At 41.0% G+C, this 20,845-nt stretch overlaps 1 protein-coding gene across 2 annotated transcripts; it reads left to right on the top strand.

Annotated features, from left to right (window-relative positions):
- On the top strand, nt 1–16,696 carry LOC119658224. 2 transcript variants are annotated; one of them, XM_038065490.1, is made up of 5 exons: nt 1–124; nt 15,181–15,533; nt 15,594–15,762; nt 15,824–16,132; nt 16,192–16,696. In XM_038065490.1, the coding sequence occupies exons 1-5, from the start codon at nt 116–118 to the stop codon at nt 16,609–16,611; spliced, it is 1,260 nt and encodes a 419-aa protein (XP_037921418.1). In that variant the 5' UTR covers nt 1–115; the 3' UTR covers nt 16,612–16,696. The 2 variants fall into 2 exon arrangements, with proteins under 2 accessions (XP_037921418.1, XP_037921419.1); XM_038065491.1 differs by lacking the exon at nt 1–124 and adding an exon at nt 192–443.
- The last annotated feature ends 4,149 nt before the right edge of the window (nt 16,697–20,845 follow it).

Raw genomic sequence — 20,845 nt, 5'->3', positions numbered from 1 at the left:
GTTAGATAAGAATGTTCGGTCAAAAGGCTTATTCTGCACGCGTTCAAAATATTTAAGTCGGTACAGAAAGCGCCACGGAGCTAGTCCAGTTTTAGAAAACCACGGTGTTCTTTAGATGAGCATAGTAAGTAAAACCGCTTCATTATTCTAATGTTTGGACCACAGCGGGTAAAATGCAAGATTGTTTTAAAAAGTGATTGCAGGGAACCTAATCTTTCGTCTTGCTGTTAAACGTATTGTTTAATATCCAAACTTTATTTATATATAAGCGAGTCTACTCAAGGTCTCCCGAATAATAATTTTGATGGAAATTCTACCGCTCGCCAGTGTCCTGCAGAAGTGAAGAGCTGAAAATTTTATATGTTCGAACTTGTGTTTCATTTGCTATTCATGATCTGCGTCCCTTAAAGGGATGAAAGTGATCTCGAAAGACGAAAGTTGAGGTGAATAATTAATGGAGCAATGAACAATTTCATATTTTGCTAACATCCTACTAGTGCCTCTTAAATCCATTTTTTTTCGGTTTATTTGACTTTTGTCGCGATCCATAAGTGGTCAGACCACTAGGCAGTCGTAATGGAAGAACGCTTAATCCTCCCAATGTACTGTAAAGGTACTGAATTGTTGGGCGAAGGATTATTATTATTTGGCTTCTGCTTTTGTATTGGCCAACCACATATGATATCAATAATGTTACTGGTTACTGTTACTGGTTTGAAACGCTCCCTAAGAATGGGTTATCCAAAGCGATTGCAGAATCCCCTTTCATTTCGGAACCACTACTGTTATCTCTGAGGACTGTGTTATATTATAAACTGTTGTGTCGTGTTTGTAGTGGCCGAAACTTTCCAGAGACAAAAGGGAAAAAGAATGCATCTACTATTATGTAATGTTCTCCCCTTTTCTTCAATTTTAACACCCCTTAACTTGCCAGCATACTCTTCCCAATTTCCTATTAACCACCCCGACATTCACTTACATCAACCATCTTAAATTAAAATATTAATAATATCCTTTTATTTATCGAAACCTATCACCTGTTTCCCTAAAATTTTAAAACTCATTTATATTTTAAAATTTGTCAATTTGTAAGAAATGATGATTCTCGAATATTGCATGACCAGTCAAAAGAGAATGTTGATCCTGCACATAAACTTGCTATTATTGGATACAACGTTTCACTTCTTCTTGAGGCGAATTAAAATGTATTTTGTATAGAGGATTAGCGGTACCTGGACTGGCTGATGGGTAGAAAGCTGATCAGCTGAACCCGGGATGGGAAATGAGTACGATAAGCGGAGTTGAATGGTTGACGATTATGTTATTGGAGTAGGAAGTGGAGAGAATCAAGGCTGATGGTGATTCTGCCCGGCTGTTTCCCTGTTTCCTGTTTAAACGAATTGCATCAATATTTGGAAGTACCCTTGATTGCCGGCTATGCAAAGATTTGAAGGGAAGCACCGAGAAGAAGAGCAAGCAAAAAGCAAGACAGCAAGCGCCACTTAATCTAGACTTAGCTAATTTCTGAAATGTTTTTATAGACAGTTTGTAGCCAATGGCGAACGAAGGTGTTAGTTCGAGTGAAGATTCCAGAAAAGTGCAGTAATATATCCGCGAAGTGCTAAGTCAGACGAGAGCGTTTCTGTCTTTCGTAGGGATTCATTTTGTGTCTTGCAGGGAGTCAGATTCGTATCGTATCCGTATGAAACTTGTGACCCTCTCATGGCCTTAAATGGTATTGTGAATCTGTGCTAAAGGAATGATTGTTAATTTGAATCGAATAAAATATCGGGTTTGAATTTGGAAAAGGGAAATAAGAAAATTAAACTAAAAAGGGGGATCGATTTCGTCTTTAGTTGACCGCACGGGGAGTTTTCGTTTTCGTCGTGAAAGCAGATGCGGCAAACCTTCAGAGGTTCATTGATTAAATGTCCACCAAGAGAATTGAAAAAATATTGAAATTGGCTAAAAGATTATCAACGCGACGGAATTATCGTGAGTAAGAACGCTTTTCCGAACGCCAAAACTGGGAAATTTGCATGTTTGGGAAATTTCGAAGTATGTAACGGCGATATGAATCTAATAAAAAAAGATGGACGGGAGGGAGTTTGGATTTGAGGAGCTAGGAGATATTAGTTCTAGGAAGAAGTTGCATTGGCTTAGAAACAAAAGGAGATGGAAGTGAACTTTGTTATATTTTCTTTGAAAAGTTTCATAGAACGGCTAACAAATAACGTTAATAACAGTGACTTTACGTTAAAGTAATTCGTAATAATTTAACTAGACTTCATTTGGTGCCTGCGTGCTATCGGCTTTAAGAATATCACCCCAGGTATTGGGTAACAAGTCACTATCTCAGTACGTGCCGCATTTTAACTAATACTAGCACGAAGTGCCAAGCATTTAGACTCGGACGACCCTACCTATTCGAAAGAAAAAGGGGCGCTGATGGTAGTACCCGAAGGTAGACTAATGGAAGAAATCGAATATCCCTGCTTGGTTTGAACCAAACTGTGGTGCAATATCTGTAACTGACAATATTATGCCAATTCCTCTCCACGTATTTCCGTTCAATGTTGCTATTATGAGAGATAATAACATCAACAATATACGCGAAGCGACGCGTCTTGTCAACTAACAGCACGTCAGGCTTGTTGAGTGGTATTTGACAATCAGTTAGAACTTACCGGTTCCAAAACACGCTGTAAGCAGAACTATCAAATATTGCCTACAGCTCATACCGGTCAACCGGACACGTTCCCATGATCAGCCCATGCATTCTAAAGATCGTGTATAGAATTTCCGGAAATGGATGCTTTCCATAGACTAGGTATTTCCAGGCTTTATGCATCTCCAGCAACTCCGAGAATTCTATCTGAAATCAATAATTGGATTGCGTCTCGACTCTGTGTGACATGTCGCTGCTGAAACTACAATTATTTGTGTATTATGGTGCGTTTGCCGCTGTCAGATTGCAGGATCAGAAAATTTGCTTACGTTGTATTGGTTTGACTGACCGAAGAAATCCACTATGGAAGATTCGTCTGGAAAGTCGGCTGCCGAATTGTGTCATGGAGTTGCAAAGAGCACCAAGCAACTAGAGGCCAAAGAAAGTTCGTTAGTTTTTATATCAACTATGCCAAGGCTTTTGATAACGTACTGAATCACTGGCTATCCGATATCCTACGCCTACGCATTGATCCGAAACTAATAAAGTTTTTGGCGACAGTCATGGAAGAGCCACCTTACTAGTGCATTCATCTGAGGGTGCTAATACTTTAGAGCCTCTCCATATAGGGACAGGCATCTTCCAGTGTCCGGATAGCTGAGTGCACAAGGCTATCATACGGTTCAAATCTCACTAGTGGCAGTGGGATTTGTATCGTGATTTGAAGTCGGATACCAATCGACTCAGCTGTGAATGAGTATCTGAGTGCAATCAGGGTAATAATTTCGGGCAGACGCAATGCCGACCACATTGCCTCCTATAGGGTACTGTAATCCTGTAGAGTACCGTTACGGTTTGTAATGAAGTGCTCTTACACACTTCAAAGCCTCCATCCAATTGGATTATTACGCCGATTATTATTATGTTCCAGGGAGATTCGTTGAGTCCCTTTTGGTTTTGCATTGAACCCTTTTAATAGCTACTGAATGGTGCTAGAAGGCATGGTTTTGCAAAAAAATGTGGCGTACGTCCTAAGTGCGAGTTGACACACTTAATATACTTAGATGACATGTTCAGTCGTGATATTCGGAAGGAATTTGGGTTAGACAAGTGTCGAACCCAAGCCATCGGTAAAGGTCCTCATGAGCCGCATGCCAGACGTAGCATTGGTGACCTCCACATCCAGACTTCTACAAATACCTAGGAATTCTGCAAGGAACCAATCTCGAGTTGGTGATCTGAAGGATACTCTGCTGTCCTAATTCCTGCGAAGTGTGAAGCTGGTGCTAAAATCGCATCTCTCGGGGATGAATACAATAAGCGCGCTGAATATATTCGCTATCCCGTCACTGCATTTGGAATATTGCCGTGGACGAAGACCGATCTGGAAAACGTCCGGCGACGGATACAGACTACTATGAATGTGTCATCCAAACGTTTATTATTTAATAACGTCCAAAGATGGCCATAAACCCGTTTTCAAAGGAACGAGGGGTGAATTATTATAGTCTGAATGACTGGGAAACATTGAGTTGGCTAAGAAGTAAACACTACTAATAGTAACTAATTTATTTCCACGCATCTAATGAAAAATAGAGTGAAAGTTCAGTAGGCACTGAAATTTTTGGATAACGATGAGTTTATGAGTGACGCTACATGAACACTAACTACTTTTAAGAACGATCCTATACTCCCCGATAATAGTGTAGAGGGCTTCATGAATATTCCTTTCCTGAGACTTAACAGATAAAGAAGCAGAACGCGGAATTTTCTTTTTATTTTACAAAATGTCTGTTAGAAGAGAGTGCAAATTCAGAGCCGAATGGCACCTCAAAATTCTAATGATTTTGAAGTTGGTTCCGTACAATATATTAACTGCAAGTCTGGAGTGACGTGCATCTAAATGTTATAGGATAGGTATAAATCCGAGCTAACCAACGTACACATCTAAGCCAAGCAATTTTGGCTATATGAACACTATTCTAGGATCCATACGAGGAGCTTAGATATTAGTCCGATTTCTAATAATCTCTGGAAAAGCGAGCAAGTTCCAAGTCCACTCCATTTATGTTAGTAAAATTAGCGTCTAGACTTGTATTGATAAGATTTTAATCTTGCGAGTCGTTGTTTTACGATTGAAATGCGAAGAAAATATAATGGCTCAAATTACCCTTTCCGATATCTGCGCTGAAAAATTATCGCATATTCGTACTAGAAACGAATCATTTCGAGTAACCGATAACAGACAAGTGGCATATGTCAAGGCTAATTATGTATATGCCAAGTAGCGATAAAAATGATTTATTTTTTTTTTTGCTTTAACACTAGAAAGACCACGCAAAACCAGCAATTTCAATGTGATGAAAGGGTTGGGAAAACAGTAAAACTTGACGTCGATGATACACAATTCTATATTTGTATATTTCCTTGCAATTATGACAAATGAATATCTTTAGTTGCTTAAAGTTTCCACATAATATAAGCCTTACTTATTAGATTGATTCTTGCAACCAGAAATAGGCCAGTGTTTTTTTCTTATACCATGAAGCAGGCTCCACCGGTATGTTATTGAGGGTTAGGACTAACTGAAGTCAAAAATCCCAACTACGAGCTTTTTCGTTTGCCATCTATTGACCTTGGGTACATGATGAGGTTAACTATTATCAATACAGCGCTTTCCAGATCAAACTATTTATGTAAATGGACCTTTCAAAAATAGAGGGCAATCGAGTTTTCTAACTATGTACACACGGAAATATCATGCACTCATCGTTCCTCACATAGGGAAATACAAAACCTTTTATACCTGAAACGTCAAACTTCCGGTATTCCGACTTGTTTTTAACTAATTGTGTCCGGATGGCTGAGTGGTTAGAGCACAAGGTTGTCATACAGAAGGTCGCAGTTCAAATCTCACTGGTGGCAGTGGAATTTGTATACCTGAGTCCAATCAGGGTAATGATCTCGGGAGAGCGCAATGCTGACCACATTGCCTCCTACAGTGTACTCTAGTGTACCGTTACGGTCTTGAATGTGTTCCAACTGTAAAATAATTCAGAGAAGTGCCTTAATGTCCATTCGTTCGGCTTTCAATGAGCACGTGATCCACGTTAGGGCTCCGTAACAGATGATTGGTTGTATCAGGATTTTATGATATCTAGTTTGGTTGTGTTGTTGGTCCTTTAGAAGAAGAAAGATTCTTCTCAATGCACCGCATGCCTTACAGATAGCGAGCTTAAAGTGAGGTTTGAAATTTAGGAATTCATTGACTTTGGTTCCTAAGTACCTGATCGATTTTGACCTCCCCACTGTGATATTCCCAATTTGGAGCTTTAAGTGTTCAACATTCTTCTGGATGTATCTAGAACCAGGGTATCTAGAAAGCTGCAGACTTGTGTCTTTGCCACGTTTACCTTTATTGGCCATTTCAGGTTATATTTCCGGAGAAATACGAGGAACTTCTATGTCGCTTTAACTGCCTTGTTGAGTTGGAGATGTGAAGAATAAACCAATATGTCATGGGCAAATTGAATCAGGCCGGTGGCGATTTCAGGGGGCGGAACGCGGAACGCGGTTAAAATGTTATACAGGGTTGGCCCAGAGGCAGTTCCTTCTGGCACTGACTTAATTTCAGGAAAAATTTAGGCTCAACATGAAGATACTCTGAATCACCCGTAATTTGCCCGAAAAAGAAATCGACCAAGTAATCATTTTGGCAACAGACGCCATTAATACGGCTACACGCAAAAACACGAAGCTTATTACAGTCGATGAGTTCCAGAAAACTCACTTTCCCGTGGCGTAGCGAATTACTGTAAAAAAGAGGTGACCCGCAAATTGGCAGATATCAAGCCCGGGCCAAATATGCTCCAACACGTAAATAGGCAAACCAGAAAGCCTAAATTCCGCAACTTCGTTCTGACTAAGAACAGGGAACCTATCTACAGTGACGCTGGAAAAGCAACACCAGCCTTATTAGCGACAGCTCAACGGAGAGACCCAACTCTTACTGTTCCAGTTGCATTTTCACAGGTGACGTTCCGTCCCCTGAAATCGGCACTGGCTTGATTCAATTTGCCGATGACGCATTGGTTAATTCTTCACACCTCCGACTCAACAAGGTAGTTAAAGCAATAGAGAAGTACCTTGTACTTTTCTGCAAATACTACCTGAAATGACCAATAAGAATAAACGAGGCAAAGACACAAGTCTGTATCTTTCTATCGAGAATATCACTGTGAGGAGGTCAAAATCAATCAGGTACTTAGGAATCAAACTCAATGAATTCCTAAAGTTCAATCCTCACTTTAAGATCGTTCTTCGTAAGAGCGTAGATCCAAGCACCAAAACCAAACTGACTCTATATATACCCCGAATGGTACGAAAGCCCAACATGGACAACGTGCACATCGGAAGCCATGGAAAATTGCATGGCCTTCGAACGTCAGATGTTAAGACACTGCACTTGACTGTCTTACAATTGATCGACCAAAAATTGCGGCTGAGCATGTGAGCAAATGTCAGACCACTTAGAGAAGAGAGTTCGTCCACAATCTAATGGAAAGGTTTTTCGAAAGAAAATTGCATCCGCAGTGTAAAATAAACCCATTAACCACATTTCTTCATCCCTGCCAAATTTCCACCCATAAATCGCAAATTCTTAGCCTATTTGAAGCTCATTGCCTGGTGGAAGTACCTACGGGATAAGCGGAGGGAATATTATGTGCTTCTCCTTCTTCGGATCGGCTCGTCGTGATCGTTAACGCATATTGCATGACCATACCCTCGAAGACGCCCCTCTCGCAATTTTTCCACGATCGGCGCAATGCCATATCGACCGCGAATATTCTGATTTCGGATGTGATGAAGGCGTGTTACGCCACTATTTCAAATCAATATCATACGAAAAGTAAAGCTCGAAGTGTGGCAGGTGTATCAAAACCGTTTTGCGTCTCCGTTAGCGTTCATCAAGGAAGCGCCTCCTCATCACTCCTTTTTGTTCTTGTTATGGAAACGGTCACACGGGACATCCAACGTCCAGCGCCCTACATACTGCTTTATGCAGATGATTTTTTCCTAGCGTTTAATAGCAAAAATAATCTCGAGCGGGTTGTCCAAAAATGGATTGATCGCCTCCTGCAACACGATCAAATTGAATCTGAATAAAACTGAATTTTTGACGATCGATCTCCATGAAACAGGCACAATCATTGTCAGTGGCAATGACCTGCCCAGAAGTGGGCGATTTATTTTACTTTCTTCAAACGGTTTATTTTTTGAACATTGTGAACGCAACAAAGAGTGAAGAAAAAGAAGAAGCTTATGAAATGTTGAAATATATCAACCGGTCATCAAATCGTTCGACTTCTTGAATAGCGTCACGGAAATCCTGCGAGGTGGCAATGCCAACACAATATTGACTGAATTTCTCCATAGGACCGGGGTCCATCCTGCCGCTCGACTGAGGTGAACACATTTTTCCGAGGCTTATGACTCAACACGAAAATGTTGTTTTTAACGACAATCATGGATGGATAGTATAGACATAGAAGTACGTTGCCTAAAACCCTCCTCCTTTAACTGGGCTTTGGGCCAACATGTTTAAATTTATAGAGTTGAGCTTTTAAAATCATTTTAAGTAGTCAGAACTTCACTCGTTAGTTGCTTTGTACTAACGGGACCACGAAAGAGGACGCGCAGCGTTTAACCGCCTCTGACTAAGAATTTGATTTTAGCGTCGCAGCTGATGAGCTAATTCACAAAATTATACCATCGTATTAAAAATTATTCAAAGACATCACTTTCACTTCAATTCGAAAACTCAAACTTGTATTCAACGTACTCACTAGTTTTATGCATATGCACCGATTTTAAAATTTACAACCTACAAAAAAGACGAAACACAACAGCGGTATGACTGCGTGCGTTCGGAGTGAGAGAGCTATCAAATGAAGTTCATTACACATTGATGTGCAGCCCAAGATCTGGATGAAGGCAATTTGTACGTCTCGGGTCTTTCTTCCCATGACGCTGATATCGTCAGCATACGCCAGTATTTGGGTGGACTTAAAGAGGATCGCATTTACCTCAGCACCACGGATCATTTTTTCGAGGGCCAGGTTAAAGAGGATGCATGATAGGGCATCCTCTTGTCTTAGACCGTTATTGATGTGGAATGGTCTTGAGAGTGATCCTGCTGCTTTTATCTGGCCTCACACATTGGTCAGGGTCAGCCTAGTCAGCCTTATCAATTTCGTTGGGATACCGAATTCTCTCATAGTCGTATAAAGTTATACCCTGGCTGTGCAGTTATAAGCGGCCTTAAAGTCGATGAAAAGATGGTGCAACTTATGTCCACATTCCAGCCGTTTTTCCATCGCTTCACGCACAAAGAAAAATCGAATCTGTTGCTGATTTGCCTGGAGTGAAGCCTCTTTGGTATGGGCCAATGATTTTCCGGGTTGTTTGTTGGGGCTATCCGGCCTAGCAAGATAGAGGAGAATATCTTATGGATGGTACTCAGCAACGTGATACCTCTATAATTGTTGCACTACGTGATATCTCCTTTCTAAGGTTTTGTGTAAAACAAAACCTTATTAAAATCGGTTCAATGTCTGTCTGTCTGTCTGTCACACGCATTTTTCTCCAAAACAGCTAAACCGATCCGAACGACAGATGGACAGATGACAGATGGGAGCTATGAAATCCCGCGCATACAGCGAGTGGCATAAATTTAGGTGGAGTTTAAAGGGGGACTCCCCATACATGCAAAGGGGGAATTCAACATTTTTTTTCATCGGATATAGTTGTGTAGGGTATCAAATGAAAGGTCTCGATTAGTACGAAGCCGTAGTTTTGAGATTTGTTAAAAAGGCGGGGAGTGGGAGGGGTGGAAAGTGATGATTTCTTTAACGGACCGATTCTCAGAAACTACCTAACCGAAAAATCTGAAAAAAATCACGAAGCTGCCTCTGTATGGTGCCCAGGCCTCAAAATACTCCCCATATCGATATCTGTTCAAATTAAGTTAATAATAGTATAATAACATATTTTTGAGAAAATGGAGTAAAACCCCCCTTAAGTTTATCCCAGAGTTATAAAAGTTTAATCAAAATCATACTATTAGTTAAAAAGTTACAGTAGTTCAAAATTGACTTTACCGAAGTGAGTAGTCTGACATACTAAATTCATATATATAATGGGGCACGTACAAATGGGATAGTTCCCCACTCAAATATACCCACACAAGAAGCAAACAAAACCTTTTATACCTGAAGTGCCCAGCTTACGGTTTCCTGATTTGTTATATTTTGATGTTGGTTAAATTATTGGCATTTGCTAATAATATTAAACTCAGAGTGTGGAGCGTATGAGGTTGACACACAGGGCTTTCCATCAAATGATTTATTTAAATAGCTTTCTAGAAAATAGAGGGCAATGGAATTTTTAGCTATATTACACGGAGCTGTCGTGCACTCGTTGCTCCTCACATCTTTTTCTTTTTCTTCAGCCTTTAGTTCACAAGCGGGGTCGGCTCGTGGTGATCGATTTCGTCATTTTATTTTATCAAATGCCTGATCAGAATGTAATCGCGAGACCTTTATATCCCCATCCAGTGTATCAAGCGACCGTTGTTTTGGCCGGCTTTTTGGTTGCTTACCATTGCTTTCTATGTTCTAACCAATACTGGTTATTGAATTCTCGTTAGCGTGAATTACGTGACCACACCATCGAAAACGCCTCTCTTGCAGTTTTTCCACGATCGGTGCAAACCCATATCGATCGCGGATATTCTCATTTCAGACGTAATCAAAACCTGTCACACCACCAGTTCAATGCAACATCTTCGTCCCCATTACCGCAAAACGCCATTCATTGTCCTTTATAGTCGGCCAACACTCAGAACTATAGAGAGCGGCATACGGACGACATTGCAGTAAATTTTAGGTCTGGGACGTGCGCTGATACGTCGATAACAAAGAACATCAGTTGGGGAATGCTACTTCATCCAGGTTGCATTAATGCGTGAAACAATTTCGTTACGCAGTTCATTGGCTGATAGCGTTGACTCGAGATATTTAAATCGCTGGAAATGGTAGTATCCTGCCCCTTGAGATATTTAAATCGCTGAGTTCTGGCAATGGCAGTAACCTACCCCTCGAGATATTTAAGTCGCTCAGTTCTGGCAATGGCAGTAACCTGCCCAGAACTGAGCGATTTCAATATCTCGGGTCAATGCTATAAGCCAATGGAGAACTACGTTATGCTCCTGACATAGGGAAACACAAAACCTTTTATACCTGAAGCGTCAAGCGTCCGGTTTCCCGACTTGTTTATATATGGGACAGATAATGCTTCTTTGCCAGTCTTTAGGCATTGATTCGCTGTCCCACATCTTGAGAATAAGCTGATGAACCACTTGTAATTGGTCGCCTCCATATTCAACCAGTTCGGCTCTAATTCTATCGACTCCTTGCGAATTATGATCTTTAAGTCGTTGAATGGCACGGGTCGTTTCTTCTATACTTAGTGAGGGCAGTATTTGTCCGTCGTCTTCAGTGGGCGGGACCTCCAACTCGCCGATATTCTGGTTGTTGAGCAGTTCATTAAAATACTCAACCCATCGCCCCAATATGCCCATTCTGTCGGGAATCAGATTGCCCTCTTTGTCTTGCCGGTGAGCATCGAGGTGTGTAAGTCTTTATCCTGCTGACTTCTTGGTAAAATTTCTGCGCCTAGTGGTATGTTGGACCGCTTCGCCACTCGTCGAAGTTCGTGATAAGTCTCCGCACGTGCCCGCGTCCTTTGAGAATACAACATTACTCGGCTTTCATTTTTCCGTTGTGTTGCTGGTTTTCATTCATCGTCAAACCAAGCGTTCCGACTCTTTTTGCAACTAGGGCTAAGTAAGTTTGCGGCCCCATTTATGATAATGTTCTTCAGAAGATCAGTTGTTGATGCTTCATCTTTAGGATCTCTGTTGACTGCGGTTATTGTGGCTCCCATTTCCCTCTTATAGGTGTTGCGGAGGGCTGTTTTGTGAATGGCTTCAATGTTAACTCTCACTTGATTGTCAGAGGGGATTCTGGGTGGTGCTGTTATTCTAGCTCAGAGCACCATGCCAACGAGATAGTGATCCGAGTCTATATTGGCCCCTAGATATGTTCTGACATTCATCGAAGCTGAGAGGTGGCGGCATTCAATCAACACGTAGTCAATTTGGTTGAAAGTGGGCTCGTCTGGAGAGGCCCACGTTTGTTTGTGGACCGCTTTCTGCGCAAACCAGGCACTTCCAACAACCCTTTCATGTGACACTGCTAATTGGACAATCCACAGTCCATTATCATTTGTATTTTGATGTAGCTATGGGAGCCGACATATCGCTTCCGTCCCCAAGTATGATTTTGATTTCATATCTGAGAAAGGCTTCAGTTAAGTAACAACACTTAGTGTCATTGTTACACAGTTGTTTCTTTTAGTACTTCCCTACTGTAATATCGAAACAGGGCTATTGTAATATCGAAACAAGACTGAGGTTCCTTCTCGGTCACCTCGTATTTATATTTCCTTATAATATACATATGTTCCTTATCTTCTATGAAAATACATAACACATATGGTTCTTATCTACGTAAAATCCTTCTTATCTACGTAAAATACAATCCTTTTATTAGGGTCATTCTGAGCAGCGAAGATGCGCAAATGCATCTTCGTTTATTATTCAACAACAGGACATGTTGTAAAAGAAAACATTTGACCTGAGTCGGGTATGACGAGATATGGAATATTTATAAGGGTCATACGGAGGAAAGAAGATGCGCAGATGCATCTTCGTTTATTATTATTTACGACCAGGATTTATACTGGTCTTTAAAAGATGCCGACGGTGCGGACGGTTCCATAACTCTTCGAGGGTTCGTTCTACTACCTCGTAGAAGGTATACTTATGTGGCTTCGTAACGGTTGTTTTCCGTTTAGGGTTAGCAGCCCTATCCAACCCTCAACCTGGAGAACCAGTTGCTACAATTTCTCCCTTTTTTAGGCGCTGGAAAGTTGCCTTCATCTTTCTCCGTAGGCAGCCTTTCGTTAAAAAAGAGCTCCCAGCGGTCACCACGTGGAGGTGGAGATAGGATTTGGTAGTAGATCTATTGGTGCTAGTTCAGCAGGTGTTCCCCACGTTTTATGCTCCATCGTGGGTACTAATCCACGTTGTTTCCTCCTGAGACCTATACTGCCTTTGACCACCTGCGTTGTATGTGCTAATCATTAATGCCAATTCCATTAGTACAGGGTACGGCAGCATAACTTCCTTTTTTCAAAACTCAATAAAAACTATTGTATGCATCGGAAAATATTTATTTATTTTTTATAATGTAGGTACATGTCTAAAGTTATTATTTACATTGTTTTGAAGATCAAATCTGTTAGGTGACGTCCCCCCTTTCTCCATACATTGCGTAAACCGATTTCTGGCGTTTGTCATGACTCTTGTTAGCATAGCAGGTGTTATGTTGGCAATTTCTTCTTGGATGTTGGTCTTCAAATCTTGTAGGGTTCTTGGACGGTTCACATAGGCAAGGGATTTCAAAAAACCCCATAGAAAAAAATCACAAGGGGACAGATCGGGAGAGCGTGCCGGTCATTCCAAATCGCCTTTAATTGAGATAAGGCGCTCTGGAAAGTGTTCCCTCAAAACAGCCATCGATGCTCTTGAAGTGTGTGCTGTTGCACCGTCTTGTTGGAACCAAGTGTCCCCCAAATCCAAATTTTCTAGTCGTGGGAAAAAAAAATGCTGTAGCATGTTTACATTCCGGTCCGAATTCACTGTCACTGTAACCTCATTTTCCTCAAAAAGCCAGGGACCAATAATTCCGGCTGAGGAAATTGCACAACACACTGTGACTTTGGGTGAATGCAAAGGCTTTTGATGCAATTCTCGAGGCTTGGTGTCAGCCCAGTAGCACATGTTTTGTTTGTTAACCGACCCACACAAATGAAAATGGGCTTCATCGCTAAAGAAAACAATAGCACCCTCGGCAACGACATCAAGAAGAAGCTCACACGCGTTCATCCGAAAATTGAAGTCACGTTCTGAAAGTTCCTGCACTATCGCCATCTTATAGGGATGAAAATTAAGATCATCACGAAGAATTCTTCTCACAGAACGATCGGATAGTCCAAGGGCAGATGCGTGTTTGCGCGTAGAACGCCATGGCAATCGCAACATTGACGCTCTCACTGCTGCAATGTTCTCAGGTGATCTAACGGGCCGAGGGACTCCAGTTCTTCCTTTTGTCGCACTTGCAGTTTGTCTGAATGTAGTGACCCATGTAACAATTGATTTACGGTCTGAGACGGGAGCCAACGGGGCTAAAGTAAAGCGATTCCGAAATGCACGCTGTGTTGAAATAACCGAACATCCGCTTGAAAAGTAAACCTCAACGGCAAAGGCACGCTCCTCACTATTCCAACGCATGATGGCGACTGAACCATGTCGGGACAAAACTTTACAGTATCCCCTCTTGAACGAGATCACTAGCGCTCCGCTATGACATCAACTAACTGAGTGGCGCGCATTTCAAAAAAGGAAGTTATGCTGCCGCACCCTGTACCATTGCTCCCATTCATAAAATTGAATGTAAGCTGGAGGTATGTGCACTCTTAGTGGCATTTAATTGTACGAATTTGATAACTTAAAATATCGGAAGATGCGATACGCTAATTGGTGATGATTTGTGTGCGGGCAATCGACCTGCATGCATATTTTACATTACTAAAATCATACAATTGATACCGCTAAGAGTACACTCCGGCTTAGATTCAATTTTTATGAATGAAAGCTTCGGAACTAATGCAAGTGACATTCCTAATTGGCACTTGGAAATCAAATAGTACCTTCTGTGAATTCATGTAAATTAATTACATTCAAAAGTAACAGCCGAACACGAAAAACATCGCCAATTACAAATGGCGTAATCTGTCATCGGAACGAACCTTGCCGAAGTGAAGCGAGCTGCGTACGGTTCGCAGCTTCTCTCATCCGCATTCCGCACGCATCGTAATTGAGGAAACACATTCTAAATTCTAGTTTTTAGTGCACTACAAATCACATCCCAGCTGGAAATTTAATCACTCATTGTTTATTCCACCGATCCAATTCACCAGACAATTCATCATCAACCAATTCTGCTGCTCCGGAGAGAAATCTCAAAACACTTTACAATTCATCGCATTGGCTCCACACAAGTTATGAATTCGTGATGAATGCGCGGCAACGAAATGAACTTTTCAATGTATCGCCATACAGGCAAATTTTAAAATGCCTCTCAAGGAATGTGTACCGCAGAGGGAACAATTTCTGTTGCTATTCGGCTATTGTAATGTCAAACTGTTGCTAAGAAGCAGGAGCTTGAACTGTCTTGCAATTTTCTTACAGCAATTTCTTCTGTTATAAATTATAAATTATAAATCTATAAATTACTTCTCTCAATTAGTTTTAAATTTCTTTACAGATGCCGAACGAAATAGACAAAATTGTTGCACCAAACCATTTGAATGAGAAATTTTTTAAAAGAAGCCTGGAAAAAGGGCTTCAAATTAGCGGAGTAGAAATCGTTGATTTGCAAATAACGATGGGGAGCCAACCTGGTGATAACTACACAAGCACAATTTATCGGGCCAAGGTGACATACAGAGAACCCAATTCAGGAAATAAGGAAATTTCCCTAATTGTGAAAAGTATTCCAATAGACGAGCATCGTAAATCGATAGAAGAGTTCGGAATGATAGATAAGGAAATCAACGTTTACGTTGAGTTATTACCCAAACTTTCAAAAATATTGGGTGATACCTCAGTGGCCCCAAAGTCAGTATTAATCTTCAGCTAATAGTAGTAGATATTAATTGTTTCTTTTCCTTTGAAAAGATGTTTCGCAATTTTCGATGAACCCCACCGCAATATTGTATTTGAAGACATGAAAGCTCTGGGATACAGACTTGCTGATCGAGAGATTGGTCTGGACGAGCAACACCTTAAAGTGGTGCTGAACAAAATTGCCAAGTTTCACGCCGCATCGATTCAGCTGTTGAACAAAGTAGAAAGTTACTCCCCTTCAGGCGAGCTATCATTCCAATTCATTACTTATTTATTTTCAGGAGCCAGCAATCGAGAAAGGCTATACTTATGGATTCATTACAGAAAAATCGCTGGCCGATCCAATCTTCGAAACGGCGTTTAAAGGAAATATGAAATTAGCTGCCGAAAAATTAAATAAGACACCAAGGTATGAACGGTTCTCCCCAAAACTCAGGAAAATTTATGACAACTTCGAAGATATTGCTTTGAAAACGGTTGGACTTGATCCTGGGAATGATATAAAAGTATTAAATCATGGTGATTTATGGGTCAATAACTTCCTTTTCAAATATGATGAAGAAACACAACAACCAATAGACATAGTGTTTGTAAGTTACCAATTACCTCTAAAAATTATCTTTTTTCTGATCAATTTCTACAAAATCAGGTTGACTATCAAGCAACCTACTTCAATAGTTTGGGAATCGATTTGAACTATTTATTTGCCACCAGCTGCCAAGTAAATATTCTTAAGCGGAAAATGGAACTAATTGAAAAATATTATTATCCTGTATTCGTGGAAGCTCTTAAGAATTTGGGAATTGGATCTATTCCAACTCTCCAAGATGTGATCAATCAAGTAAAACAACGGGAAATGTACGATCTACTCTGTCTTACTGGCGTCTTACCACTGGTATCGATGGATCGAAAAGAATCGAAAGATAATAGCTTTGAACAGTTTGCGGATAAGGAAATGGCAAACCAAAAAACGTTAATTGGAATGTCCAGCGAAAGATTTTCCGAGTCACTGAAATATACCGTGAAAGATTTAGAAAATTTGATTGACAAAGCAATAAGTAAATATTAGCATATTGTGTTTTCAAATTTGCTTAGTTTATATCAATTCTGAAGATGTTTTACCCTTCTGAAGCCGGTAATATAGTTATTGATGTCCACTCAGAGTTTATGTGTGGTGAAGTCCTTCCCCATTTATCTACTCCGAGCATGTATTATTCAACAGATAGAGAGGCACTCCCAAGGAGTCTGAGTTAGGATAGTGTTAGTCGCACGTCAGGTGCTGCATAGAGGTAAAAGATCCAAAGTCGGCAAAGTTACGTTCCGTTTCCGATATTTTCTCTTCCAATTGTCATTCGTTATATTGTTTCCGCTCAACCCTCAACTATGCTGGTAAATAGTTATCGTTTCTGATGCTTGTAGGTTTTCCAACAATTAAAACCCATTATTCCTCCTCCTCCAAAAATATGTATTTTATGTTATAATATTTCGGATGCGACTTACAAACGAAGTACTGAAGAAAGGAGTAAGTATCCCTTGAAAGACGAAATAAATATATATTTTGGGAGGAGGGGAAGCTATGCGTTTTTATTATGCTGATGACTTCTATCGTCGATTCATGAACCTTGGCCAAATGGCTTCCAACTTGGAGAACAATTCAAGTAGAGTCGAACTGTAGATGAATACCAGGATTCTTAACTTGACGTTCGATGGCACCCTAGCTACTTGGATTAGTGGACAAAATATCAAAGTTTGTATCTCAAGGAAGTGTTAATTCTGCGGGTGGTAGTGTCAAGTTTATTGGTGCTTGACATATTAGTAGCGCTAGGTTCACCTAATTCAGATTTTTTAAAGAATATAAATACCCCCCAACCCAACAATCTTTTTAAATTTTCAGTGAAACTAGTTTAATTTGGAAAATCCGTATTTTATTGAACTGTGGGAGGATATAATTTGTTTCTTCCTTACAGGTAAGTTGATCTAAGCATTCAGTTCTTTATACGTTCTTAGTTACGTATTTTTGGTATATTCTTCAAAAATTAAGCTATAAATGGACCAATTTTAATAAGGGATTCGCTTTTAAGGTTTTGAGTAAAATTAAACCATATTAAAATTTCTGACTGTTGATTCCAAAGGGAGGAGTTCGGCTACCGGAAAATCATTTCTCAACCGAAAAATTAAAAAACAAATTCTTGAAGCTACAAGGGTACAGTGTTTAGGATCTGAAATACCCCCGCATCAATATCTTCTCAAATAGTATTAACAGTATTTTATGTCCATCCTTCGAGCATAAAAACGCATTAAATTATAGGAGGAAATCTTAATATTACTAATAAAGTTATAATAGGTTACAGATGTCCCCCCCCCCGTGCAATCTAACATTTTGGACGTTAGTACCACAGAAGAATGAATAGCCTGACGTAATATATGCATATGTATTGCGAGAAAGGTACAAATGAGGCAAACGTCCAAATATTTTTGTCCAAAAATACACAAAACTTTTAGCTAGAGCAAAACTTTCGGTTTCCAATTTGTTCAATAATGTTGTGACCACACCCGTGTGACCGTTGAAATTCCAGATTCCACAATTTCGATATAACAGTGAATTGTTTGTTTGTCATGAACACGAAGGCAACCAAAGCTGCAATTGGGGGATTAATTTTGTGTGTAAAACAGAACCTTATTAAAATCGGTTTACTGTCTGTCTATCTGTCCGTCTGTCCGTCTGTGTTTTTTCGATGGAAGATACTGGAAGATTTCATGGTACTTAAAGTGGCCCAATTCTCAACGTTGACAAATTCAAACTTACCCAGCAGCATCATCCATGACGGTATTCAACCCGACCCTGACAAAGTGCAACCGATCGCGCAATCTCCGCCGTCAAAGAGGGTCAAAGACCTTACAAAATTCTTGGGTATAGTAAACTTCTATCGCCGTTTCCTACATAAAGCCGCTCACCACCAGGCATTACTTAACACCTTCCTGTGTGATCTTAAGACCAAATATTCGCGTGAGGTTGTGTGCTTTGCAAAAACCATGAAAGCGGTTGAAAACACCTAGCAACAGTTGGTAGATGCTATTCTTTTGTCATTCCCTCAACAAGATGCATCTCTAGCCGTGTTCGTCGATGCCTCTAACACCACAGTAGGCGCTGCTCTTCGCAAAAGGGTAAATCCAAGCTGGCAATCGTTGGGTTTCTTCTCACAATAGTTGAATCCCGCTCAATGGAATTACAGCGCCTATGAGCGTCAATTATTAGCCGCATATCTGAGTGTTAAGCATTTCCAAACTTCCCTTGAATGCAGGCTATTAACCTTGCTCACACAAAATAAAGCTTCACACTTAACGCTCATCAACCAGATCGCCTCGGACATTCAATATATGTCCGGTAAAGCCAACTTTGTTGCTGACGCTTTATTCCAGACCCCCGAAATCAACATCCTCGCCCCCGTCGATTTTTCGTCAGTCACTGTGGCCCAGAAGGATGACGCGGTCCTTCTAAGCCTGCAATCGGGCTCCAATACACGTTCAAGGAGTTCGCTATTTTCAGCTCACATTTCTTTATCTAATGCAAGGTCTCTGAAAAGGAACCTAGGTAATACATTTCAACCGATTTCCGTAAAGAACTGTTTTATATTGTGCACGATCTTGTGCATTCTGACAACGAATCAGCTAGTCTTTAGCAAGTATTTCTGGCCGCCCATTAACAAGGACGTGGACTCGTGGGCCAGAAATTGCATCGCATGCCAAAAGTGCGAAGTCACTAGACATGCTACGAAGGCAGTAGGTGTATTCCTTCGGTTGACAAGGTGCTTTCACTTTATACACCTCGACGTTGTACGCTCTTTGCGAGATTCGCACGGCTACAAGTATTACCTCGCGGTCATTGATCGGTTTATGCGGTGGCCTGGGCAGTACCTATGAAGGGCATAACAGCACAGTTATTTGCTGAGGCCTTCTGTCGACAGTGTGCTCCGCATTTTGATGTTCTTACCGTCATCATCACAGAGCAGGGAATGCAATTAGAATTTACTCTTTTCTCAAAGCTTGGAAAGCTCTTGGGATTCATACATAGGCAAGAATTGCACAACATCCGCAGTCCAATGGGATGCTAAAACGTTGGCACTTACACACTTTCTAGTGAGGGCTGATGCACTCCAGAAGCCGCTACGGCCACGATACCAGGGACCCTATAAGGTCCTCTAGCGTGGGGAGCACTCGTTCAGTCTGGAGGTCGGTAGCCAACCACGTGAGAATCTCCTTGGACAGAATGAAACCTTTCTTCCAGGGAGCAGACGGCGCTGGAAGAAAGCGAGATCACCGCGTTTTTTTGTGACGTCCCCCAATCAACCGCAGCCGAATGGCCTCGGGACGGGTTCTCTCACCGAAACCCCTAGGTTTCAGCTAGGGACGGAGTGCTATAGTGAAGCGATACCGGAAGTCCGGGTAGAGCCTGGCCAGCCACAAGGCCAATTAGAAAGAGCGAGACTACTTCACACAGAGCAGTGCGAAGTAGGCCATGGCTTTGACGTTGACATTCCAGAAAGTTTTAAAAAATAATTAATTGAATTGGAAAACGAAAAGTAGTAGTTTTTAACAAATATAACATTTTGTATATTGGTTATGGTCTTATTGTCTTGTAATGAACCTAAGGAAAACAAGATGATCAAATGACCATCCTAAGTGACCTACGACGACCTAGAGGGAAAAGCTATCCCAAAAACCTAAAAAGTTGGCGAAATTGACCCTGAAGGGCCGCCCGAAAATACAGAAGCTCCATCAAGGGGCTCGGCTCACACGTCCTTGCACGCCTCTAAATCTAAAAATCTAAAAATGACACAAGGAACAAGAGAAGTCGCAACCGCCTAACGAAATACACCAGAGCACAAGCTAAACCTGAGAAACCATAAGTCTCCGGACTCGAGTGCCGCAATCGAGAGGGAAGATCCACAACGGATCACAGTCTCAATCCCTGCTGCTCCTGCCTCAGGTAGTTATTGAGGCGCGGCCCCTGACATCTCTCCCATCCTTGACATCATCAAGCCATTATTTGGAGGATTTCACATAAGTGTTTTACATAAAACCTTAAAAAGGGCTGGAGATAAGTAGATTCTTTGTATATGTGACTTTAATAATTCACGCGAATGTCAATTATTCCCGTTAATTATAACGTCAGCATCTTAGTTGCATGGCTTTGGAAGCAGTTACTTCGCGCGAAATTATTAAGCCAGATTGCCATGAAATTTGGCACGTATATACGAAATATTGTCCTCTATGCTGGCATTGGTATTTGGAAGTCCTAGGAT

The sequence above is a fragment of the Hermetia illucens genome, chromosome 5 (genome assembly GCF_905115235.1).
Source record: "Hermetia illucens chromosome 5, iHerIll2.2.curated.20191125, whole genome shotgun sequence".
Lineage (NCBI taxonomy): Eukaryota > Metazoa > Arthropoda > Insecta > Diptera > Stratiomyidae > Hermetia > Hermetia illucens.
The sequence above is the reverse complement of the archived record's forward strand: the minus strand, read 5'-3'. Positions and strand labels throughout refer to the sequence as shown.